Genomic DNA, 26,087 nt, shown 5'->3' with positions numbered 1-26,087 from the left:
AAACACACACACACTCACACACAAACCAAGGGACCATTGAAATGGCTCAGCAGGAAAGGGTACCTGCCACCAAGTCTGAAGACTGGAATTCAATCCCTAGAACCCCCATGATCAGAGGAATGATCTTTTTAACTGGCACACTCAAGCACTCAGACAAGCTTACAAATAAATGGAAAAAATTTTCTTTTTGATAGTGATTGCCTGGAGGCCTGCTCAAGTTTGGACCTGTTTGTCCTGAGGATAGTAAGCAGTTGTTAGGGAAGAAAATTTCCTTAGCGTCATTATCACTGTCAAGTTGTCTGAGACCAACCCTAACACACACACATGCACGCGTGTGCGCACATACACATACACGAGAATAGATTCTATGGGGATCAGCAGAATAAAAGGGAATAGGGGGTGAATGTAAAATACACTTACGGAAAAAACAAAACACTAGTTTTACTATGAAAAGTACTTCACACACACCCCAATACTCAAACACTATCATGATTATGCAAAGAGAACCTTTCATCTGTTGTATTCAGCCCAGAGAAGTCATTGTTCCAGGGACAGTTTGTCAGTCCTGATAATCAGCAGCTATCCTGGTCTAAGCCCGATGGGAGACATTATCTTCTTCCACACCACAATGTGGACCAAACTATCTACTTGGATGTGTGAACAGTTGCTAAGATGGTATCTGGAAAGCAGTCACTGTTCTGTTTGCGAGGACAAAAGAATGCACTCTGTAGGGGAGGTGAACGGTGGAGGTCGATGTGGGGCACTGTATAGAAATCCTGCTGTCTTTTTGATTCTGGCTACCACCTAACCTGCTGAGGATGGCTAGGTCTGTGGGAAAAGTGGAGGACCCGAGGACCGCTGTGTTTCCATGTCTAGCTGTCACTGTCCTTAAGAGAGCAGAGTAGATAACATAATTAACCACACTCTGCCATCTATCACTCAACTCACAGAGCACTAATCTGGGGGCAGATTACTCTTAATTCTCTACCCACCAAAACGGCAACTGTCTGGACAAGCTATACACGTATATCTTTCCATACCCTTATGTTCTAAAATATGGAAATAATTTTCCTCCTTGTTATCATCTTTTTAAGCTCTACTCCTTATTACCTCTACCTCCCATACTGGCATTATCACCCATCTTAATCATACCACTCACCCTGAAGCATCGGGCAAAGTAAAAGACATTTTTGCCTCATGTAAAATCAGACATGCACCCCAAAGGAAAGTATTTAGAGTGGGCCTTTGCTTTCACTATCACTAAAATGATGCAAAGGCAGCCTCAGAACTATTTACAGGTCACTTACTTTGTCTGATTGCAACCTAGGAATGACAGGAGGCTAGGCCCTGTTCCACTTTAGTGAAGGCTATGGGCACGCAGGGGTTACGGCACAACTTGTTTAGACGCATCCCTGAATGAATAGCCAGAGATAACTGAGTACACATAGGACATGACTTGATGTCAAAAAACCTCAGGTATAAAGTTAAGACTCCTTCATAAATCTACAGAAAATTAACAACAGATCTGAAACTGTACACCTCAAGGTCATCCAGCGCCTGCTCTGATGACTGGGCAGGAAATAGCCTGTGACACCTCATCCTAACCACTCTCTACCAGAAACAAACTTATCTCTAGGTCGCATATTTCAAAGACACCCACCCAGTTCCTATGACCTCAAACTCATGACAAAACATAACTTGTCTGTGTTTGGCTCAACATTTAACAGTAACCAATGACCTGAATGATGTAAAGACAGGAAAATATGGGGTTGGGAGATAGTGGTTAAGAGCACAAGCTGATCCCAGCACCCATGGCAGTTTACAGCCATCTGTAACTCCTTCACTTCTAGGAGATCTAATGCTCTCCGATGTTTAAGGGCACCAGGCACACTAACATACACACTGAAAAGAGAGAGAGAGAGAAGAAAATACACACTAGCTTCAACAGTTTTTCCTTTGAAGGTAAAAATTTTATTTTTGAGGAACTTGTTACTGCACATTTCAGAGAGAGCTATGTAAGAAAGCAAATTCTCCCCTCAGCCTAGGAATAAATAAGGGCATAAATTCTCATCTTAAATCATGACATTTGGAAGTTTAGCACCAGCATCCAAAATGAACAACAAAGGAAAAAGAGCATTTACTATATATTTCAGATTTCTTTGGTTGGGGCAAGCCCCATATGGTATTAATATTTCTTCTTTTAATTCATATTACCAAAACAGTAAAAACCAGGGAAAAAAATATAAAGCTAGTGGTTGCTGAAACTGGGGAGGCCGCTCTCCTGCGCCTGTGCAGGTTCCCGGGACGCAGCTTGATGGACACTTGCTGGCTCCATTCCCTTTGTAGGTGTTAGTTTCGTAGAGAATAGTAAACATTCTAATGTCCAAATCTTGGTTAGTCTTCCATTTTATTGCTTAGATGTTTCTTTGGTGTTGGTAAGGTCGTGGGTGTGCTTTTTGCCTTGTTTTTGAATGGTCATTAATTCTTAAGGTCACCTGTAAGAAATTAAAGTCAACCTTAGCAAAAGTGATATACAATAACCAAAAAAAAGTTAGGACAAACAAGCAAAAATTATTTTTCATACAATTCAAAATTATTTACAAGGCTCTAAACCAAGGATACATCTTACACAGATAACACAGGATGAAAATTCTTACTTTCTGGCGAAATGCTTTTACAAAGTAGAAAAGTCTGTACAGAATACTGCACACGAAAAGCCTTGTATGATGATACCACCGGAAACTTCCCGGCACTGTGGGGCTTGCCGGCTATAGCCTAACTCTACACACAACACAGTGGGTTACTGTAGATCTGAAGAGCGACTATGTACATTCTGCCTAAAGAAACAAGGAACGCTGCCGACAGCCTGCACAGCAGTGTGCTCTTTGGGGAGAGCCAACTCCAACCCCACCGCACTGCACAGAAAAGCTCATTATAAACCCAAAGCTACACTCTCAAAAAATGCCACCGGCAGAGTGGGCTTTACAGCGCACAAGGGTAGAAAGAAAAAAATACATAAATGTCAGTTAGAAGGGTTGTAGGTAAATCCAGGTGTGGTAGCACATGCCTACAATCTGAACACCGGACCAAAGTTCAAGACCAGTCTGGACAATGAGTTGTAGGCCACCTGGAACTACAGAATGACTACTCGTCTGTCTCCTTCATTGTCCCTGCCCCACAAAAACAAAACCCAAAATCAAAATCAAGTATGGTCTAAACTTTTAGCCCAAGCCTCTGACAGTTGCTCCTCCCTGGCTACACTTCAATCTACACAAGACTGACAAGAACTTCAGCAAGACAGAAAACGTGTGATCCTCACGCTGAGATGCTACTCTTTCAATCCTATTCTAATACCTCAATACTTCAAGCACTCCCGTGACAGCCCTAATCACCTGTGTCTGCTCTCTCCAACAGCAGCAGACGTCAACGAGGCAGGGGATAAACTGCTCAATCCGTAGTCCCCGAGTAGGCCTCACTAGATCTCACACCACACTGTACTGTCTGTCACATTATGCTGATCAGTAGATGGGCAAAGAGAAACCAAGTTTATGCTGCGGGTAACAGTTCCCTGGAATTTAAAACCAGGATCTGGTCGGGGACCATTCAATTATCCAATTGAGCCCAGTGCGGTGGTGCATGCATGTCATCCTAGAGGCTCACTGAGTTCAGACAGCCTGAGCTATACTGTGTGAATCCTTCTGTCTGTCTGTTCTTTGAGGCAGGGCCTCTCTATTATGTAGCTCTGGCTGTCCTGGAACTCAGTCTTCCATGTGCTAGGAATAAAGGTTTATACCAGCACACTTATCTACTAAAAGATTGTCATAAAAACCAAAGCAAAACAATGACATTAACTAGTAGGTGGCAAAACAGCACAGAGATTGTTAGGTGTCCTTGTTGGGGAAATGGCTCAGAACAGTGCCTGCCACAAGAATGAGGACAAGTGAGATACCCAACACTCACAGGAAGTGGGTGGCAGGGGTCCATCTGCAGCCCTAGTGCCCTATATTAGACAGAAAGGAGGATCCCTGAAATTCAGTGACCAATGAGTCTAGTCAAGAGGCTCAGTGAGACCCTGTCCCAACAAATAAGGTAGAGAGCAAGAGGAGAAAATGACTTCTGCTCTACACAAACACACAACAGCCGACTTGTCAAACCAGGTACATGGATTGCCTCCAGTTCAAGGGAGCACATACCAGGCCAGGCAGGGTTACAAAGCAAGACACCACCAATCAATACATACATAAAAAAATAGTTAATGGCTGAGTAGTTAAGAGTGTTTGCTACTCATCCAGAGGCCTTGAGTTTAGCTTTCAGTCCCAACACTGGGTAGTTCCTAACTGCCTACTCCAGCTCCAGAGCATCTGATGGCCTCTTCTGGACTCAGTGGGCACTCATACTCACAAGCACACATCACCATAAAGACAGACACATATATACTTGTTGAAGGAACTTAAAAAATGATATTGCCTAAATAAACCAAACATAAATGATAAAATTTGGCTCAGTGGGTAAATGTGTTTGTTGTGTAAGCCCTTCTGTTTCATTCCCAGATCCCATGATCAAAAGAACTTGAATAAATGAAGGTTACCTTAGAAAAAGTGGAGATTATTAATTCCGTCTCATTTAATTTTTTTTCCTTTTTTTAAATTAAGAATTTCTGTCTCATTTATACCTTAACTTATTCAAATAGGTCAATCCCAAATATACTGTGTGGCCAACCATCCCCATCCTCCATCTCCAAGGTACAATGGAGACCAAGGATGGGCACAGTGGGATCACAGGTGACACCTGTGACAGAGAACAAGGCTCACCCTGCTGGTGGTGAAGGTGCCTGGGGGCCAGGGTCACTCGGCACTGCTCTGCTCGGTGGCTGGAGCTGGGTTCTCAGTTGGTGCTTCACCAGCCTTGGTCTGAAACAGATCAAAAGCACAACTAAAATCCTTCAGCGAACTGTGTTTTAAAGGGTAAAAGGTCTCAAAAGAGAATTTTCTCACCTAGGCAAACAAATAACAACGAACATTTCCACTTCTCTTTTATGTGTAAGTCAAAGATTAAGTACCTTCTAGTTGGCCAGTAAATACCCCCCTCCCCAGAGTACATGGCACATAACTGCTGTCACTTTGTACTTGTTCACTATTGATTTCCTCCTCTATCCACTGCCCCCAATCACTGCTAGTGTGATTCCTCCAGAGACCACGGCCGAGTCAAGCCGCACATTCAGCTGTGGAACAGGCAGAGCATGTTCTCTACAGATGGACCCTAAGCAGAACACTGTGCTTTAAGGACCCAGTGTCACACACAGCAAGACCATCTTTAGGATGATAAAGAAGATGGTACAACTAAGGATGGTGTGTGTATGTCCCTCCTGGATGCTGGCTTTACCTCTTTGCCATCTTGTGAAACAGTGTTCAGGGGACGGGGGCGGCGCCGATAGTTGTAGGGGCGTCGGAATCCACGGCGGGCAGATGGCTGGTTTGGGCCATTGGCAGCTTGCTGATTCTCTTTATCTTCAGCCTCTCCAATAGCAGGGGCAGGTCGTGGGCGAGCAGGTCCCCTAGAGTAGGGAACAGAAGCGACATGAGAACACATACAGTGTGGCTAAAGGAAATGTGTGGGCAGGGGTAGGAGTGGGAGGGATCTCAAGGACACAGGGTTAGTTTACTATTGAATCAAGTGATTAACAAGTACATCACCCACAGACCAGACCTGCAGATGCAATGAAGTCTTGGTGCAAAACCTTATTTCTCCATTATTTTGCTCCTTCACTTGTTCACACATTTGTAGTAAACAAGCACACAATAAATAGATAGGGTCCTACAAGGCACTTTGATAGGCACCTAGGATAATAAAAAGTATGGCCCAGGATATAGCCTCCACAAAAGATGACCCAAGCCAAGACAAACACTTACTAAATCAACCATGTAAGTAAGAAAGGTCATGGTACAAATAAATCCTTCCCCAATATATTTTATTTTGTTTGAATAAATCCCTATTGCTAAATTAGAAGATACAGGTTGGGTATCCCTCGCCCACAAATTTAAAACACTGAATTTGAAATGTCTGAGTGCTAAAAAAACATTTAAAAGGCTTAACTAACACCGTGGAGCATTCTGAATGAGGATGTTCAACCAGTGAAACACATGTCAATGTTCCTAAGTCTGAAAGTGGCACCAGTTCTCTGATTCCCAGATTGTAGATGGGGGAGGGGCAACATGTAAGGCACACCAACCATCCAAAAAAGCCTATTAGTTCCCCCACCTCAGGGGTGAGAAGAAACTGACAAAAGCCTCTATTACGAAGCTTCCTCAATGAGATGGCTCTAGGTGAAGAAGTACCTGCACTCCAAAAGCATGTCCCGTGGCCTGGCTTCCATCCCTGGAAGCTGAGGGAGAGATCTGTCCTCTGATCTACTCACACATGTTGAGGAACACATACAAAGGATACTTAAGGTTGAAACCAAACAAAACAGTCACCCAAAGGATGTCAGGGACTCTAGCCCAAATGAGTCTTTGGAAGAGAAAACGCACATGAAAATGACCCACTCTTCACTAACAGTAACGACAGTAGGGCTGACACCCAGGGTGTACGGAGGGCACCATGATCATTGCCACGGATCATCTGTTCATTTAAACTTCTCATCACTGAATGACTCCACCAGTTAGGTATTTGAAACAGGGCCTTCCTGCTAAGCCCTAATGGGTCTGGAAATCAGAAATCCACCAGACTCTGCCTCCAGCTTTGGAAGACCACTGAAAATGTCCAGTGTACAGATCTGGCAGCCATAGCAGAGTACAGAAACATGTCAAAGGACATACAGCTACTAAACTCTTTGATGCTTCATGGGTTATGGTGCTCCACAGCCAGATTCAAAAGCCCCAGTAGACTGCCTTGATGGCTAAAATATTCAATCTCAATTTTCCTCCATTTCTGACACACCAAACTACTCATTGATTAACGCTTGTTTAATTTAGTAAAAATTAAGCATTAAGCCAGACATGGTGTCAAACACCTATAATTTCAGATGTGGAAGGCCAATGGGTGAGGCATGATGAGCCCAAATTTAAGGCCAGCCTAGCCTACATGGTAGATATGAGGCAAGATGTGGCTACAGAGTAAGACCCTGTGTCAACACAAGTAAAAAGATTTATTTATGTGACTTCAAGTTGCAGGCCATTACCAACACTCCCAGCTAAAGGAGAACAGCATTTTGACGCTAAAGAGTAAAGTATCTTAACGCTGTGTGGAGCCCTGGGCTCTATTCCCACCATTAAAAAAAGAGAGAAACTTTTAGGTTTATGACCAAAGTCACCATATCTTTCAATAATAAACAGCCAGGAAACAGACCCACAGTGCTCTCCTCCACCCTGCTGCTCCTCACTGGTATCCCCAAAACTGTGGCAATCACTCCTACCTGCGGAATCTTGGGCGGTAAGTTGGATTCCGATGAACCTGGAGCTGTGCTCCCTCAGGGACTCCGTCCTTCATCTCTCCAATCTCACCAGCCTAGAGAAGGCAACGACAGCTGGAAATGAGTCAGGATACAGGGCAAGGAGGGTCAAAGCACATAGGCACGTGCAGAAAACTGGCTTTCAAAAGCAAACAGACTCAAGGGCTTCGTTATCAGGCCTGAAGCCAGTCACAACAGCCCGCTACTTACTGGTTATTTTTATGAATGACAGGAAAACTCATTCCTACCCCAACAGACTTTCTCCACTTCCTTAGCACAGAGCACCGAGCTTTCCACGACATTAAAATCTGACCCTATCCATACTGAAGAGACGATTTTAGGGGCTTCAGATACAGCTCAGATAGCACAGCTCTCACCCTACATATGCAAAGAACTGGTGCCCAGCACCAAAAACAAACACAAAAACTCATTTTATAGAAGGAAATGACACTGTATTTATGAGCAATGGGACACATTCAACTGCTTCAAACTCAGATGCACTGACCCATTAACTTATACTCGTTTTCCACCCATGCCCCCGCTGTCACACGAGAATGTCTGTATGACCCACAGAAGTCGCTAAGGGTAGGATTTAAAGACTGGGTTCAACAAAGTACTGACAAATCTTAAACATAACTTTACCTATAGCTCTTCTTTGTAACTTTTTCATTTGCTTATGTCATGTAACACTTAAAAGTACAATGTGTTTTTTTCTACTTAGGGTGTGTGGGTGGGGGGACAAGGTACGCAATGCAGTTTCCGTTAGCCTCAGATGTGCGATCCCTCTGCCGTAGTCTACCAAGTGCCGGATTCACAACTGCACAGCCACCACTCCCAGCTTAAAAACTCCTAGGATAATGGGACCTGCCTCTAGGACTAGCAACCTGGATGTGCACCCAGGGACCCACAGGAGGGAAAGAGAGTGCTCGATCAGCAAAGTGCTTTCCTTGCAAGCTGGAGGACCTGAATTTAGATCGCTAGTACTACTAATGTATAAAGCCAGGCATGCACCTGTAATCCTATAAACAGAGAGGCAGAGACAGGCAGATCCCTGGAGCTCACTGGCCCGTTTCAATGAGATCCTCTCTCAAAAATAAAGTAGAGGGGGTTGGTGAGATGGCTCAGAGGTTAAGTACACTTTCTGAATACATGTAGTGGCCCACAACCACCACTAAGTCCAGTTCTGCCTCCAAGGGCACCAGGTATGCATGTAGAACAGGCAGACAAAACACTGTTCCCACACACATGCACAAAATAGTACTCAAGTAATAGTGATGTAGAGATCAATAGAGGAAGACCCGTCATTGTCCTCTGGCCTCCACGTCTACATTCACACTCATAAATCAACAACCCATCCCAGTCAGGTATGATGGCACAAACCTGTAACTCCACAACTCAAAGGACTGAGGCAGGGACATCACTGTAAGTCCAGGGTCAACCTAGGCTATACAATGAGACCCTGTCTCAAGAACAAAAACACGTCCTTGCCCCTCCTCAGAACCAAATACATCCTTCACCTTTTTAAGATAAAAGAAAAACAAACATTTCCATCATTTGTGACCACGCCCACTAGTCTCCTTATGATTAATTTCTGTTTTACCCTGGATGAGGGCTTCATGTTCACGTTTGTTCTCAACACTTAAAACAGACTAACCCTATTTATCTCCACTCTACCTCTGATTAAGGCACGTAGGCCTCTTGAAACCACACTTACCTCTTTCATTTTAAAACAACCACAATGGGACATACAATCCTCAGACTACATTATAGTTTTACCAGGTGTCAATGTCCCTTACAGCAAGGTCTACTTAGAATCATGTATTCAGTTTATTTATATTTCTTTTGGCTGTGATGTTTCACCTTTCTTGGCTTTCATGAGCTGGGCATCTAAATTTGGGTTACATTACATTTAATTCATGTATCGCTGATAGGAAAGGTCCCCACTGAATGCTCTGTAAGATAAGCCCCTTCACAGCCCGTAAACATCCTATTCCTCAAACGTTTCCTATGGTCACCTATTTATTTCACCTGTATGGGCTCATAGGTTTCCGTTTTACTCATGAAGCTATGCTCTGTTACATTTATTACTGGCCAATAGGAACCCCTACATTCTGGCTCACAGCCTCTTGACAAGTCTACAACATTCTTTAAAGTACTTCCTGCCTTTTTGGCACAGGATGCTAAAGGTTTGCACTGTATTTTCTCTGACCCAGCTCAGACAGCCTACATTTCCAGAAAGGAGCTTCTTTCTGTTAAAGAACTGCACCCAGAAACAACAACTGGGGATAAGGTCCCTTGCTTTGGGGTCTTTAAGTAGCCATGTACTCACAGAACATACACATGCAGTCCAACATGTTACATGTGTATGCCTACCTTCATCTGCCTCTACTAGCACCTTTGTCCAGAAGTTCTCCGTATGTTAAAAAGTGGCAAATGAGGCTGGGGAAACTTTAGCACCATAAAAGGAATCAAGAAAACTACCTTGCCATGTTTCCACATTTCTCTGAGCTCCTTTACAGATACACTGGCTACAGAAAACCCAGTCCCATCATCACCAACCATCAGGAACATCAAAGAGCACAGCATGCAGCCTCTCTTCCCACTTCCTGACACAGTTCAACTTCTCACCATAACACTCCACTCCAAGTTATCAGACCTGACCATCAATCTCAGTCTCACTTCCTCTAAGCCCCAACTTCTGTAACAGTTCCTTCCTGGAATATCCTCCAAGAATGTCCCCTCCCATAGCCCTTTGCCACGCAATATTCATCCTCTCAGTCCTGACACCGCATCCCTGGCAACCCTATGGCATCTGCAGCTCCCTTCACTGACACTCCGCACTCTGCTGTCCTTGGTGCCATTGCGCTGCTGCACTGAAATCTCTCCACAAAAACCACAATCCTGTCACCTACCACACCTTAGATGATACTCTCCTCTGTTCAGCTACCGTTGACCTCTGACTGCTTTTTTTTGCCAATCTTGTTACAGAAGAAAGGCTTTGAAAATGGTTTCAGCTGACTCCTGTAATTCAATCTTTCTTTATTCTTCTCATATTTTTGCTGAAGTCCATGAGGTACCAACTCCTCACACCACATATTCCTGAAATTATCAAACATTGTCTGTTTAAAGCACTACCCAGCCCTGACCATGGAGCCTCACTTGCTCTGGTAGTGCAGTGTCTGACTCACACATACACTGTTTACCATGGTCCATCTCCTTGATTTGCTCATAGCCCCCAAGAATAGATAATGTCACGATGCTCATTCTTGGCTCAGATGCCCATCTTTGTTTCATCATGCTTACAGCAAAAGGTCCTTACTAAGCTTTGGTGGGAATGACCTGCCTTCCCCAACATCTCATCCTGCTCACTTCCTCCCTGCAGTTGCTACCAAACACATGTCTGCCTTTAACATCCTGAACACTCCAACGACAAAAGATAGGCAGAAAATATAGTGATCCATTATCATGTGTGGGGGTACATGATGTATAATTGTTTTGTTTTTTTGCTTTAGTTTCTCAAAGCAGGGTTTTTCTCTGTGTAGCCCTGGCTGTCTTAGAACTCTGTACACCAGGCTGGTCTCCCAATTAAAAGCTGGATTAAAGCCAAGGAACATCATGCCCGGCTATTTGATGGGTTCTTGCATCCCACCATGTTTGAAACAGGGTCTTTTGTTGTTGGCTACTGTGGAAGTCAGGCTAGTTGGCCTGCAAGCTTGTGGAGCATCTATTATGTTTGTCCCCAATCTTCCTGTAGGAGAGCAGGCACTACATATGCACACTGCCAGGCACAGCTTTATATGGTTTCTAGTAATTTGAGCCTGGATCTTTGTGCTTGCACAGCGAGAGTATTGAGAACTCTGGCCACCAAAAGTTTTGATTTTTAAGAACATTCAAATCTCTTTATTTGTAAGAAAAGCAACAAAAACATGGAAGCCACACTAATTATTTCATAGGCTGCTGGTAAGATGAAGTTAGAACTGATTTCAAACATCTGCACCTCGTAGGTGCCACGGTGCTGTTTGCTTTTCTCATCAATGACTCTCTTGAGTTCAGGGGCCAAATACACACACCGCCACAGTTGGTTACTGATAACCCTTAAGCATTGCACAAACAGTACTGCTCCATGGAATTTCACTCTGCAGTAGGTATCAAAGCCTTTTCTAACTGAACTTAATAGTTTTTAACTACCCTAGAGATGTACGCTTACTTTTTAAAATAGTTTATGGCAATGCTATTAAAGATGCCTAGTTACATGTAAAAACATGTTTACTAAGTTTTCGATTTCAGCTGTTGATCTGGCTTAAGGGGACTTAGGAATTATGTGCCAAAACTGAAGTGGTATGCAAGAAGCACTCTTGCTGCAGACATCTACTATGTGTTTTGCTTTCAATGTGGAATGGCTAGGGTTGGCAAGCATTACACACAACCACACGCAGTTCCGTGTTGCTGAGAGTAAGCACGCTGCTAGGAAACCAGCAGTAAGTCATATGACACTCTATGGCACCAAGCAACCATTTTGTTCTGGTCTTCGTAGGGACTATCCTCTTTCAAAGAGTGAAAAGAATCACTATGGTCTCAGGAAGCATACCTCATACATGCCAAACAGGAAGTCACTGCTACAGCAATATAGCCAATGTTACAACTCTGCTGACTACTCGTGTCCTCATTTCCTAGAAGCCAGAGTGCTGCCCTGAAGACAACTACTACGCCTCGTGTACCCAGTGTTCCCATCCATCTGACACGGCCTGTTATTTTTAGCACATTTGTCAGGAGCAGCTGTTGAAGAGTTAGAAGGGGAAAACAAGAAGCCTTGTAGAGACAACAGTCATGCATGATGGGAAGGGGAGGATACAGCAGAGACTGAACATAATGTTCAGTCAAAACACGTGGGGGTGGAGCCCAAGCACACTAAGACAGAAGCTGCAGCTAGTAATAAATCAGGGCCCAAGCTCCCCAGGAATGGAGACACTGCTGTCAAGCTTATTACACATTCACAAAAACTCTACCCATTTCCAGCACTCAATCTGTAGATTCTTAGCTTGCCTGAAAACCAGCACTTTGATCTAATTTAACACTTTACATTTTCCAATGTGCTCTACCCTCGTGTTTAATAGAACATTCTAGTAAAGGCATCTGAATGTCGCCATTCAACAGTGAGCAACCATTTTCTCAAAATTTTAAATAAACAGTAGTGAAAACAGAATTAAAATTTAGGCCTTTTTGGAGATCAGAGTCTAAGTCCAAGTTCTTACACATATCACCTGTCTCAATATGTAACACAGGCTAGTCCTCAAGACTCCTTCTGCCTCAGCATGCATCACCAAGCCTAGCAGGTTTTTCTTACACATTTACAAACTAGATACTCTATCCCATTGTCCCATATGATATTCATATTTATGATCTATTTCAAAAAACATTTCTGTGAGTGTTCTCAACAGGCAGAGTGGGCCTTGCCTCAGCTTTGATAGTATGGTAAGCTGCAAGCAATGTGTTACTTCCGGTAGCTGGAGTTGAAGGAGGAGGAGAAGAAGGAGGAGGCAGAGAAGGACGAAGGGTGAGGACTGCTGAAGAGAAGTCCCGGTGCATTTTACCTGCATTCTGTTGGGATGGGGAAAGACCCGTGAGCGACGGTCAAAGGTCTGTCCCACGTGGTAAGGCGGAAAACGCCGCTGCCGGTATGGAGGGCGATACTGGGGACGGCGCAGCTGATTCCTTGCCCCAGAGAACTGCCCATCAGTGGCAGGGGGTTCAAATCCTTCACTGCTGCCGCTCCCTTCCTCCTCCTCCTCCCCAGCGTACTAGCGAAGCAAAGAAACAGAGTTTCAGAAGAAGTTACAGCCAGGCAAGAACCAAAGAATACCACTTAGGATGGCTATCACCAGGAAACACCCACAACTCCCAGAGCAGTGACCGTTCATTGTGTAGACACACACTGTGCAGACACAGGCATGTAGATTGCCTGGGATAAACTACATGGAGATTAAAGTAATCTATGCAGATAACATATCAAGCAGCAGAAAAGCAAGAGCAGTCAATCTATTACCAAATCTACTGGCACTGAATTAGAACAGCCGTGCTATACTGTTTGGCTCCTTTCAATGCGTCTCCCAAATTTACCCAGCATGGAAAGTCAAGAACTGTCAAGAAAAAACTTTATGATGTCATCAGCAGATCTGACCCAGGCAGTATGCTTCCTAGGGCAGCTGGGTCTCTGAAAGCCCTCCAGGGGTAAGAGAGGCAAAGCACTCCCAAAGTTCTACTAAGGTGTTCATCTCTCACCAGCATACAGTGGGATCTTCTAGCATACAACGGCATGCAGTCCCTCAAAAGGCCAAACACAAAACAAAGAATCCGACTATCTTCTATTAAACTATACATCAGAGACACCCAACGATGCAGTGCAATGCCAGTCTGCCCTCCCGATTTGCACAGGATTTTCAATTAAAATGTTTTATCGCTATGTAATAAGTTATTTTAAATGAAATATTTTAAGGTAATTTTAATGTCTAATATAGTAGCAGTATCAATACCATCAACGATTCTGGAATGTTTAACACCAGTTAAGCCTAAAAGTGGGTCCAAAAATCAAAAAGCTTGAGGGCTAGAATGTATTGTATCCTTCCTTTGAATATCTAGAAATAAGGTTTAACTGTTATACTAACCATTTCTAAATATAGAACTTAAAAAGGGGATTAAATCACTCATTTTTCCTCTATTCATCATTATTTTAACAAGTCAAATCAACAAACACTCAAGAATTTATTATATCAAATCTCATTTAAGCCAGTCTTATAAGAAATACCTGCAATTCCTTTAAGGTTAATTGAAAATTAATAAACTAGTTACCAGTCTCTCTTAGAGGAAGGTTTAAAGCTTCAAACCATACCCACAAGCCCAACTAAACTCCCCACAGAACTGGTTTGGTCTGACCTCACAAACCAACAGCACAGTTCCCTGGAATAATGGGGCTTAACTCAAAGGCCCATCCGTGTAAGACAAGCACTCTACTACTTAGCTATATCCCAGCCCTCTTTTTACTTTTCATTTTGAGACAGGGTCTCACTAAGTTACTCAAGCTGGCCTTGAACTCACTCTGTAGCCCAAACAGGGCTTGAACTTGCGATCCTCCTGCCTCAGCCTCCCGAGTAGCTGGGATTACAGACCTGCGCCACCAGGCCTGGCTCATTCTACTCTTTATAAAACCTGTATGAATAAATGATGCACAGTTATGTAAACATATATTTTGCATAGAAAATATTCACCACATCAATTTTTGAAGGCATAACTCTTACGCTCATGCAGCTAAATCTTTCCTAAAGACCTCTGCGAGGCAATCACAATGGCACCACCATCGCTGACTATACTCGGAATCAGGACAGTAGAAGATTCCATATAGATAATGATTTATCTTTTCTAGCTCTTGGAGGGTACAATCTTTAAAAAAATTTTTACCCAAGATTTTCTACCACTTTTACCTCTGAATTGATGTAGACATCAAGCTGAAAACAGCTAGAGATCTGGGCCATGAACAAACAAGTTAACATCACAAAGCCAACTGCCCATCCCTGCCCCTCAAAGATTAATACATGCATGTGCATTTATGTGGAAGCTAGAAGCTGATGCTGGGTGTCTTTCTCAGTTGTTCTCCACTGTACTTTTTGAGACAAGGACTGTCACTGAACCTGGAGCTCATGAATTCAGCTAGACTAGCCAGATGATGAGCTACAGGGACCCACTTGTCTCTGCCCCAGCACTGGGGGCTACACACATCTGCAACAGCACCCAGCAGGTGCTGACTTAGGGTCTTCATGTTTGTATGGCAGGTACTTTGAACTTTCTGGTCAGTCCTCCTGACTTTTTTTAAACAAAAAACAGGAAGAAAAAAAAAAGAAAAATATAAACAAGAAAACGTAAGGAATACAACACAAACACGGGACAGGAGTAGAGGACAGTCTGGAAATCAGAAGCACTTAGAAAAAGATGTGCATCTATCAAAATGGAGGCAAGTATTTTCATCTGTAGATTTTTTTTTCTTTCTTTTTCCTTTTTTTTAAGACAAGGTCTCACTATGTAGCCTTGGCTGGCCTGGAACTCAGGAGATCATCATCTGCCTCCCTCAGCACCATCCCCCATGTATTGTGATTAAAGACAAGAGTCATTCATCATGCCTGACTAATTTGAAGATATTTCGTTCCTTTGAGATTTTTCTAAAGTTTCTCTTTGTATGACATAAGCAAACTGCCACACTGTGCTAACTCTGACATAGACACAGGGTGCTGGCACCAGGATCTACTTCCACAAACATAAAAAATGTAAAGTCTTAATTCAAATCTAGCAAGGTCCTTCCTCATGATCACAATTGGGTTCATAATGTTTACCTTGAGAACACTCCTGTAAACTGAGCTAAGAATGCTCCAGCCAGAAAATACTTTTACCTGAACTGAGACTAACCCAAAGAACTACAAACCAGTAACCACTCACCTCTTCCTTACTTTGAAATAAGAGCACAAGGCTTTCCTACATAAAGTAGGCCCTTAACTGAAGCAAGTCGCTTAGCACTTCCGTGGCCAGCATGCACTGAGATTCCCAAGATATCCCTGACTCTTGCTAACTAAATGCCGACTTTCTTAGAGGCCAGCTATCTCAGCACCAAGGCAGAAACAGCTTGCAGAGCTGGGATGGGGAACCCCAATCCTGGTGCCAGTGAATACCATAATGAGAATCTGGCCGAAGAGAAAGCCTATGGACATCCTGACACCTTAATTAAGCCTTCTGTTACAAGACACTCGATTGTTACTTGTCTCCAAGTACATCCTAAAAGGTACAACTTCTGACTGTCACCTTTTCAATAGCACAGGTAGCCATAAATAAAATCTGGGCACTAAAAAAATTCCCCTTCAAAGAATAACCATGTCTCTTGTATCTCCAGAACACGGCACCTTCAAATATGGCACTTATCTATTCCTATGTTCATCCTGTTTTAAACATGAGAGTATTTGCAATCAGTGATTAGGGACAGACAACATACATTACGGGGAGGTCCACGGCGTCTGCCATAGTAGCCGCGTCTGTAGCGGCGCCGATCAGCAGCATAACGACTCCCTTCTACAGGAACTCCATCTGGACCAGTCACATTTGCTGCTTCAGCACCCTGAGGAAGGAAACAGAGGCTCTCCAATTTTCAAAGAAACCAAGTAACTTCCTCCAGCAACAGACAACTTTTATGTTAAGAACTCCTACTGTGATCCTAAAAACACTGCTTTTATCACCTCAACGAGAGTGCTGACCTCTGTAACTACACACCTATGGCTTGAGAAGCCCCACCTCCTTGTCTAGTCAGCCAAGTTTAGGAGCAGTGCACCTCTTTCAGAACACGAATAAATGACTACAACACACACCAATGGAAGGGACTGAAATGCAGTGAAACCTACTGCCATACCCTGAGATACCATCCGGATCCTGACTGGCTCCAGCTGCTCTCATCAGCTCTGAGTTACTATTTAGTGGGAATCATCTCTGAGCTTCACAAAAACAGAGAAGAAAAGGCCCTGACTTAGGAATAATCTCCACACACAGCCCTCCTTTAGGTCTTCCTGTTATATTCTTGACAATGCCTTAAGAGTCTTTTTTCTATCCCCAGGTGACAGGGACGGACGCTAAGGACAGGCAGGCTAAGCACAGTATTCTAACACTGAGCTATATCCCCTGTCACCACACCACCAAATCCACCCACAACAAACCTGTATGGAAAAGGGCCACTTCTTTGAGATATAGGATATTCTAGGGATCAGAAACCTTCATCCTGTCCCATCTGTGATCTCAATCACTTCTTCTCTACTTGTGCAACTAGGTGTAGAGGACAGAACGGTTTGGCCAGTGTGAATCCCAGCTACCAAGAGGACAGAATGGTTTGGCCAGTGTGAATCCCAGCTACCAAGAGGACAAAACGGTTTGGCCAGTGTGAATCCCAGCTACCAAGAGGACAGAACGGTTTGGCCAGTGTGAATCCCAGCTACCAAGAGGACAGAATGGTTTGGCCAGTGTGAATCCCAGCTACCCAGCCCTAGCTTTTCCCAAAGTCATCCTGCATACCTGTCTCAACCCTAAATTCTGAACACTGTGAGATTAGAGACAAGAACACCAATTGGAGAGCTTTGTCTCCTAGGTCCCTTAGAGCAACCTATATAAGGAATAGGCTGCATACACTACCTAGGAGGTTGCTGTCTGCAGCCATTGCACACCAAGGGTCCACCAGGAAAGGAACCCGGTCGGCTTAATTGGTTGCATTCAAAACTTTTCCAGCAGGGAGGTGAGAGGGGTGTACTTCTGAGGCAGAGTTTACTGTATGACATAGGCTGGTCTTACAATTTGCAGCGTTCCTCCTCCTCCAGTCTTCCTAGTGCTGGGGTCACAGGCGGTACCACCATGTCTGAGGCACTGGGAACTGAACCATGGGCTGCACGTACTCTACCAACTGGTCTACATGCCTGACCCAAGACAGTTCGTCTTCCAAAGTAAAATAGACTTTAAGAAACTAGCATTTATTCCTGAGTTCCTTTATAAAACAAGAAACTAAAATATATAGCATACAAATATTTATAGTGATATCCAGTAAGATATTTCCTTTAAAAAAAATAATTTATTTAACTTTATTTTATGTGATTGCTGTAAACGTGTCAGATCCCCTGAAACTGGGTTACAGACAGTTGTGAGCTTACACGTGTGCTGGGAATTGAACTCGGGTCCTCTGGAAGAGCAGCCAGTGCTCTTGACCACCGAGCCATCTCTCCAATCCATATCCCAGTAAGATATTTCTCTCTCTACTTCCTCCTATCATAAAAAACCTAAATATAATTTCACTAAGGCTGGAAAGCCACTTGTACAACAAAACTGTGTGCTGGCACACTCTTCCACTACCAGCTTCTCACCTTTTCTCCTTCAACCACATCAAACTCTACAGTTTCTCCATCTCCCACACTGCGCAGATACTTGCGTGGATTATTCTTCTTGATGGCGGTCTGTCAAGGCAAACAGAAAACTCCAATGAAGGTACACTCCAATACTGAAGGTATCCATCAATTTCATGTTAGCCAGAACACTATATCTGTATTCTACTTAAAATAAACAAAACCAACTCACACTTCCATCACCTTGCCATCTCCAAAAAGCACTCTATATTACATTGTACATTTCTTTCTTGGTTTCAGGGTGCTTTAAAATGTATCCCCAGTAGGTGCATTAAGGAGATAGTCATTCTTGTGCACTCTGTCACCCAGTCAAGACACTAAATCGGTCAGTTACATCAAGCCAAGAGGCTCCTGAGGTTCTGTCTATGGCTCCTTTCACAAGGGCAAAAATGCCTACACAAAACCTTATACAGACACATAACCAAGGTTTGGGTACAGATGTTTTATACACAAAAGAAATTTTTGGCCTCAAAAGCTTTTTTAAACGGGTGGCAGGCTGGAGTGATAGCTCAGCAGCTATGAGCACATACTACTCTCGCAAAGGCTTTAATTGGGCTCTCACACCCACTATGTGGAAGATAACTATGACCCAGAGGATCTGGTGATTATTCTGGTCTCCACAGGCACTGCACTCATGTGCATATAACTACCCCCCACGCACATAAATAAAAAGAAATGTATGTGTGGCTGAACACAGTGATGCATGCTTGTAATGCTAGCATTTGGGAGGTAGAAGCAGTAGGATCATGATTTCAACAATAGATTCTCAAAAATAAAGATGAGCTTAGTGGCTCATGTTTGAAATTATCAACAGTTGGTGAGGGGCAGGATGAGGCAAAAGGATCATTATGATCTCGATGAAGATCATTATGATCTTGAGGCCAACCTGGGCAACAGAAAATTCAAAATCAGTGTAGACACAGAGTACGAAATTGCCTCACAAGGTAAATAAGTAAAATGACTGATTTAAAAAAAAGGAGTAAAATATCAAGGAGATAAATATTTATGACCATAGATATTATGGTAATATAATGATAAACAAGATAATTTCAGGAATGATGACGTGTAACCTGGTCTCTATGCGCTATCCACTTTATGGATGAGGAAACATGAGGTCAACAGGTGACTTATCTGAGTTAGCAGGGTCAAATGGAGGAATTCGTATCTCTACATTATCTCTGTAAGTTCTCAACATTTCACACCTCGCATGCCAGCTATCAGCAGAAAACTTGAGAAAGATGCTACTCCTACCAGACACCTGCACCTACATCGTCTACTTAAGAAAAGGCCCTTTCTCTTTTCCAAATACAAGGAGAGAAGAAACCTCAACAAATTTCCACTTCCCTGGCTGGTCATCTCTAAACAGTTAAAGGGCTGGGGAGTTTCTGTGGAACTAGGTCAACCTTATTTTATAAAGCGATTAGACATGTGTAATCCAGACTTCCTCTACTCTGAGTAGGAGGGAAAAAGTGAGCCAATAGGGCAGAGACCTCACCCTCTCCAGAAGGAGGCAGCTCAGGACAGGATGTATGTACACACAACACGAACATTTAGCCATTCCAAAAAAACAGCTCCTCCCTGCCGGCTCGTTCCCCTTTTCCTGTTAAACTGGGCAGGCCTCAACACACTGAGGTGACTCACCACACAACCTCATGGGGCTGGAATCGGGTCATTAGCTCACAGCCTAGGAGGCCTCCACTAGCATGGAAACCCCTTTCTCCCAGCAGTCACTGAACAGGGAGCTTCTCCCAAAGGCCATTAACCTCCAGATGTTACCATCCACTTCCTTTTCAGTGTGTTAGGACTTATCTTTATCTAGATCAACAGAAACGTATTCCACAGGGCAAACATGAAGGATGGAAATACAACTATAACTATAGTCTTCATACGTGGCTATCCCCAACTGTCCACCACACAAACCCAAACATGAGGGAGCAAGTACAGCACAGCAGCCATTGCAGGTCATCAAGACACTGACAGCGGCATGCCTCTTTCAGACTGAATATACAAAAGGAACAGCAAGAATAGGCGTGATTTCTAATCTACTCTATAAAGCTAACAATCTAGGATCATAGTAAAGAACATCTGAGGACCGAGACACATGAAGTAGAGTTCCATGATACCCATTTGTTCAATTTGTTTCAAACAGAAGGGAACTGGAGGGGGCTGAGGGATGGTCCATAGAACTAGATTATGTGCTGGACATGTCTGAGTCAACAGGAGGGAGAACTGCCTAAGGAATGGGAAGAGTTCTTATATCTCAGACACACATCTAACCTTCTGCTACTGGGTAATGTTCACGAGACTAATGAGTTTTATCTACCACCACGGGCTCAGGCAAAAGCCAGGTTGCTCTAGCCAAACCACCAAGAACCATACAATCAGGCCAGTCAGAAGCTGACATGGAAGCAGTTGTCTGGATAAGGACTCCTAGGCTCTAAAAACCAGAAAATGGTTTAAGTGAGTATAACTTCATTCAAACTTTTCAAGAACAACACAAATGCTTGAAATCCATTAATATGATGGGATATGAAAGTTTATCTACCACTCTTAGTAATGTTGAACTGAGCGCTGATTCCAAAAAACCAAAGGAGCTCAAGATACTGTAATCATTTGCCGAACTCACACAGACCATGTAAGTATCACTTCTAGAATCCCTCTTACCTGGTGTACAAACACGTCTTCTTTGGTGTCATTTCTGTTGGGAGGCAGAAAAAACAATCTCACCATTAAAGGTTCTAAACATTCTGAGAGGCTTCAAAGAACAAATGTATTGACTGAGATCTCAAGACCTAAAAAACACAACCTCTTAAGTAGTCTGTCTTTTCAAAACAGATGCCTAGTACCAATTCCATAACCCCCATCTCTCCCAGATGCCCCCTGACTGCACCCCATTGCAATGCAGAGATCCAAGCACTGGATTCCACACAAACACCCCTTTGCTCTCATGTCTTCTCAATCACATGCTATGTAATCAGAGCCCTAAGTTTTCCTCCTAGCAAAAGCAAGACAGTCAAAAGGACAGGGCACAGCTGTGAACTAGGCTCTCCTTACACTGAAACTTAAAACAGCCCTCCCACTACCCCACCCTAACCTCCACCCCACCCAGACAGATAAGGAAGAAAATGGAGGAATTGGTTTTTAAAAAGAAGGAAAGAGAAAATCGCCAAGACCCTGTAAAATACATCCCCATGTCTCCCAGCGCCTGTGGTCAACTTCACTGCCAAGTGGTCACAAGGGACCACGGTTTAAACACTGGTTTCCTCACAGGACTTGGACCAAACCAGGACTGGGCTTACAGCCCCAGCTCAGTTACTCATTACTATGTGACCTTAAAGAAAGCTGCTTAACCAGGTTCTCTTTTCTCCATCTGTGAAATTATGGATATAACTAAAGTCCTCCCCATTTGACTGTAGTTTTCATTTCTGCGGCCTTCTAAAGGCTAGAGTTTATGAATGTTTTTAAATGTGTCTCAATATAGTCACCAAAAGCTTAGAAGAGAATGTTTACTGTGCTTAGGAATTTCAAAATGTAAATATACAGTCTATTAATAAAGTAGGACAATGGATTTGTAACTGCCATTGCTACAAGGTGGGTACAAGACACACAGACACATACCGATTTATAAATCCATATCCATTTCTGACGTTGAACCATTTGACAGTGCCAAGGACTTTGGTGGCTAAAACAGGATTAAGCAGATATGTTAGCACCTGACCTACAAAGAGATAAAGCTCATATCACTAAGGTCCTGGTATCATTACACTAAGCCTAAACATCCTTGAGTAAACCATTAATGGCTTAATCCCCCCACTACCACCAAAAAAAAAAAAAAAAAAAGGAGAAGAATGAAGGAATGAAGACTGTGGAGAGCTGTGATTATCACCTAGTACCCAAGGCCTCGAGGAGTGGTCACATGCCTGGACGATTCTGTGGTAATTAAACTAAAAAAGATGGGTGAGGGAATGCTAGTGAAGACTCAGTTCTAAGGCAGAAGTGGCTGCACGTGCCTATAAACCCAGAATTTGGGAGGTGAGAGTAGCAAGATCAGGAGTCTGAATAATGTGGGCTGCATAAGACCATCCTTACAAAATAAAAAAGCCCAGGACATTCCAGGGCTTGGCTCAGTGGTAGAGCATTAAGCAGGCAACAGTATGATCCTCAATACAAAACTAAAGCAACAACTACAAAAGGACAAAAAGAAACACATTCTAGTTGTCCACTCACAGATATTTCCTATGAGCACAAGGAGTCACAGAGAATGTACAGATAGCTGGGCCATCTTATCATTTTCATACTCTGAAATACTAGGCAAACTTTAATAGGCAACACAGTAGCTCCTTCTTAGTAATCAACCTACAAAGATATAAAGAAACTTGTCTGGTAGCCAAATGAGAACTGCTCACCAGTCCAGAGTAATAATAGAACTGCTGCTGTCTCATCCCAGTTCTGTGCTTGCCATCCAGGACACAACGGGCCCTTTTCACACCAAAGTCTCACCCTGCAGTCTTCAGCTGCTGAGCAGGGGACCCTGGCATGCTCTACAGTCAACCTGATTACTGTCTCTAGTCTGTCATGTGCAGGTTAATTTCTCTACAAAGTCTCACTTGAGAATTCGTCAAGAAAAACAATCTAAATTTTTTTTGTAGATACACATTAATCTTAAACTATTCCAAACATGACTGCTGGAATCGATGGTAAACGCCAAATTAAGTATCTCTAGGAAATAGACAGGTCTAAATCCAGGAAACACACAAGACTATCTTCTAAACTCAGTCAAACAGAAAACCCGGCAAGATGCACTTAAAAAAAGGAAAAGCTTGGGAGCGAACGGTACAGATCTAGGCTGCCTCGCAGACAGATGATGCTGTTCCGCCTGTGGCACAAGGGCAGGCTTGCAAAAACATCTTAGCTTTCTTTGAAAAGCTATTCAGCCTTTAGTTTTAAACCAATCTAATTGGTGCTGCAAGGCAAGGAGGGAAAATTGAGGCTTCAGGTGTCAACATGCAAAAGAGGCCAGGTTTGGATGAACATGAACAAACAGCATGACCTCTATGTCAGGCGAGGGTTTTGTGTTTCTTTCAAAATCTCTGGACCTATAGATAGACTCTTAGAGTTCTGACTCTGGACCTACAGACAGATGCTCAGAGTTCGGAAACAAACCAGCAGAGAGAAGGGGACACTAAGCTGCGTGTGGTAATGCACACCTGTCATCCCAGCCCTTGAGAGGTGGAGGCAGGACGGCAAGGAGTTAAAAGTCCTCCTCTGCTTCAAGGTGAGTGAGGCCAAGGCCAGCCTGGGCTACTTAAGAAGACCAGGCTGGAAAAGAAAACAGAAATGCAAAACCAAAAGATGCATACAAGGAAGGTGAGGGGCAAAGGCAATGAGAACATCACAAGGGGAAAGATGAAAAAGAAAAACCTGTTTTCAAGGCTGAAGGTGTTTACTTCTCAAAGTAGATTTAAAAATACTAATTCAGCTGATCAGTGGTGGTGCACGCCTTTAATCCCAGCACTTGGGAGGCAGAGGCAGGTGGGTCTCGCGAGAGTTGGAGACGAAAAAAAAAAAGACAAAAAAAAAAACAAACCTAGTTCTCCAACTATTTCCAAGGACTTAATATAACCCAACAAACTCACTCACACTGTTAACTACTACAAACATCAAGCACCCAACAAGAAATTGGTGGAGTTCCCCTCTCCGGTTCCTTTTACTCATGTAAACTGTTTTCCCTAAAGGACTACATGGTGTAAACCAAAGTTAAGGCCCCTTTGCAAAGACCAGAACGAGAGCATCCAAGATCAGATATCCATTTCAGTCAGCACTGGGTGCAGAACACTCTGGGCATCCATGTGTCTGCTTGGCACAGGAGATGGCAGACCACAGCGGACAAAAACAAACAGTGCTCAAGTGTCAGGTAGAAGGCTTGCCCTTCATTTTGATAGTCTGGACTTTTGTGTGGCAGGATGAAAGACATCAGACTCATCACTAGGTATCTGGTAAAAACAGAATTAACTGTTGGAGATTGCGGAAATTAACCTTCATTTATCGGCTCCCTCCATCTCCACAGACATTATCTACCAGAAGTGCAAGGATCAAGTGAAAACCTGTATGATCCCATCTGCCCTCAGTAAGGTATCATTAAGAACCTGCTTTGGTTAGCAACACTGGGTCCTTTCTATCTTTCATTTTGTGTGGAAGTGTTCCAAGCAGCATCTGGTGGAAAGTACCACAATGCAACACTCACAAGACCTTTAAGGAACTTTTTTGGTGCGGATAGGGAAAAAGAAAAAAAAGCACGGAATTTGGCAGGAACTGAGTTTGTAAAGCCTTGGAAAAACAAGAACCAAAGGATTGTCTAGAGTGGGCAACATCGAACGGTGTTCTGTTTCTTCCACATTATCCCTTCAGCTTTCTTGCTAAATGGGAGAAAGCTGGGAGGGCAGGCGAGCCTAAACGGCCCCACCCAGAAACAGTGAACATTTTCTGAAGCATCCCACACCATCTGTTAACTTTCCTGTTTCGGAGAGCGAACCACATGCGCCACGCACACACCCTTCGGGGAGCTTATCCGCCACCCACCTGCTCTGCAAGCCCTTGGAAAGCCTCACACCGGGCGTTCCTTAAGGAAGATGAAGACAAAACCAACGGCCACCGTTGCAAAGCCTCTGCCCCCATAATCCAGTCTCCACCTTCCCGTTTTCCTTCCAGTTACAAGTCCCAAGGTAATCATGTTTTGGACACACGTCCTACTCCACTTCCGACCAAGTTTTTTTTTTTCCCCAGCCGCCACACCACGTGCGTTCCCACAGTGCAGGGAGATGGAAATGTGCAGCAATTGGTGGGCACTGGAAGGCTCCTTGCATCTGTGCCACGGGGAGGGGTGAGGAGGGCGCCCGCCCCAAGTTTCCCGAGACGTTGCCACATCCCTGTGCCGGCATGTGGCCGGCAGGAGCATGGCGGCTGTCCCAAACCCACGAGGGAAGGGCGTCGGGGACAGACACCTGACCCTCCCAGGCAAGGGGGAAAAAAAAAGCAATAAAGTCTTCCCAATTCACCCCGCCCATCCCTCCCCGGAATCCCCATCTTCCCCCCAGGAAACGCGCTGCTTTCCGGACCCATGGCAAAGACGCCAAATCCTGGCCCACGTGTCCCAGCCCGCCCTGCATCCGCGTCCATCCTCGCCCGGCGCTTCTCCGGGGCTGCACCCGAGGACTCACCGAGAACTTTCTTCTCCGCGTCCTCGCTGCCCGCGGGGGCTGACGAGGCCGGGGCGGGTCCGGGGGCTGCGTCTCCGCCGGGGTTCCCCGCGAGCAGCGCGGCGGGCGCCGGGGCCTGGGGCGCGCCGCCGGCCGCCGGGCTCTTGGGCGCGGGGTCCGGGGGCGCCGCGGCGGGCGCGTCGGCCGCGGCCTGCGGGAGCGTGGTGCCGCCGGTGGTGGCCTCGCCCGCCTCGCTCATGCCGCCTCTCCGCTCTCTCCGGGCACCTCGATGGCGGTTGGCGGCGGTTAGCGCGGTGGCAGTCGCGGCGGCCGGCTCGCTCTCGGGGAGGCCGGTGCGGATCGCGCGGCGGCGGGCGGCGGGCGGCGGCGGCGGCTCGAGGGCGGGGGGCGCGCGCTCGCGGTCTCGCTGGGTCTCCCGGCCCCGAAGATGGCCCCGCGCAAGTGCTCGCGGGCGGA

The 26,087-nt window shown here is 44.5% G+C and overlaps 1 protein-coding gene and 1 non-coding gene across 3 annotated transcripts; both read right to left on the bottom strand.

Moving 5' to 3' along the window:
* Positions 1–1,948: 1,948 nt before the first annotated feature.
* Positions 1,949–26,087, bottom strand: Ybx3 (Y-box binding protein 3). Of its 2 annotated transcripts, XM_075982536.1 has the most exons (10): positions 25,632–26,087; positions 22,033–22,096; positions 21,079–21,112; positions 18,376–18,465; positions 16,476–16,598; positions 13,039–13,245; positions 7,412–7,503; positions 5,383–5,554; positions 4,812–4,910; positions 1,949–2,495 (listed from the first exon to the last, which is right to left on the bottom strand). In XM_075982536.1, exons 1-9 carry the CDS (start codon positions 25,867–25,869, stop codon positions 4,845–4,847), a joined length of 1,086 nt encoding a protein of 361 aa, XP_075838651.1. In that variant the 5' UTR covers positions 25,870–26,087; the 3' UTR covers positions 1,949–2,495; positions 4,812–4,844. The 2 variants fall into 2 exon arrangements, with proteins under 2 accessions (XP_075838651.1, XP_075838650.1); XM_075982535.1 differs by lacking the exon at positions 13,039–13,245 and having other exon boundaries at positions 25,632–25,869.
* Positions 17,600–17,734, bottom strand: LOC142856667 (small nucleolar RNA SNORA70). Its single transcript, XR_012911707.1, has one exon. It is a non-coding gene; the product is annotated as a small nucleolar RNA SNORA70 (small nucleolar RNA).

The sequence above is a fragment of the Microtus pennsylvanicus genome, chromosome 8, assembly GCF_037038515.1.
Source record: "Microtus pennsylvanicus isolate mMicPen1 chromosome 8, mMicPen1.hap1, whole genome shotgun sequence".
Classification (NCBI taxonomy): Eukaryota; Metazoa; Chordata; class Mammalia; order Rodentia; family Cricetidae; genus Microtus; species Microtus pennsylvanicus.
The sequence above is the reverse complement of the archived record's forward strand: the minus strand, read 5'-3'. Positions and strand labels throughout refer to the sequence as shown.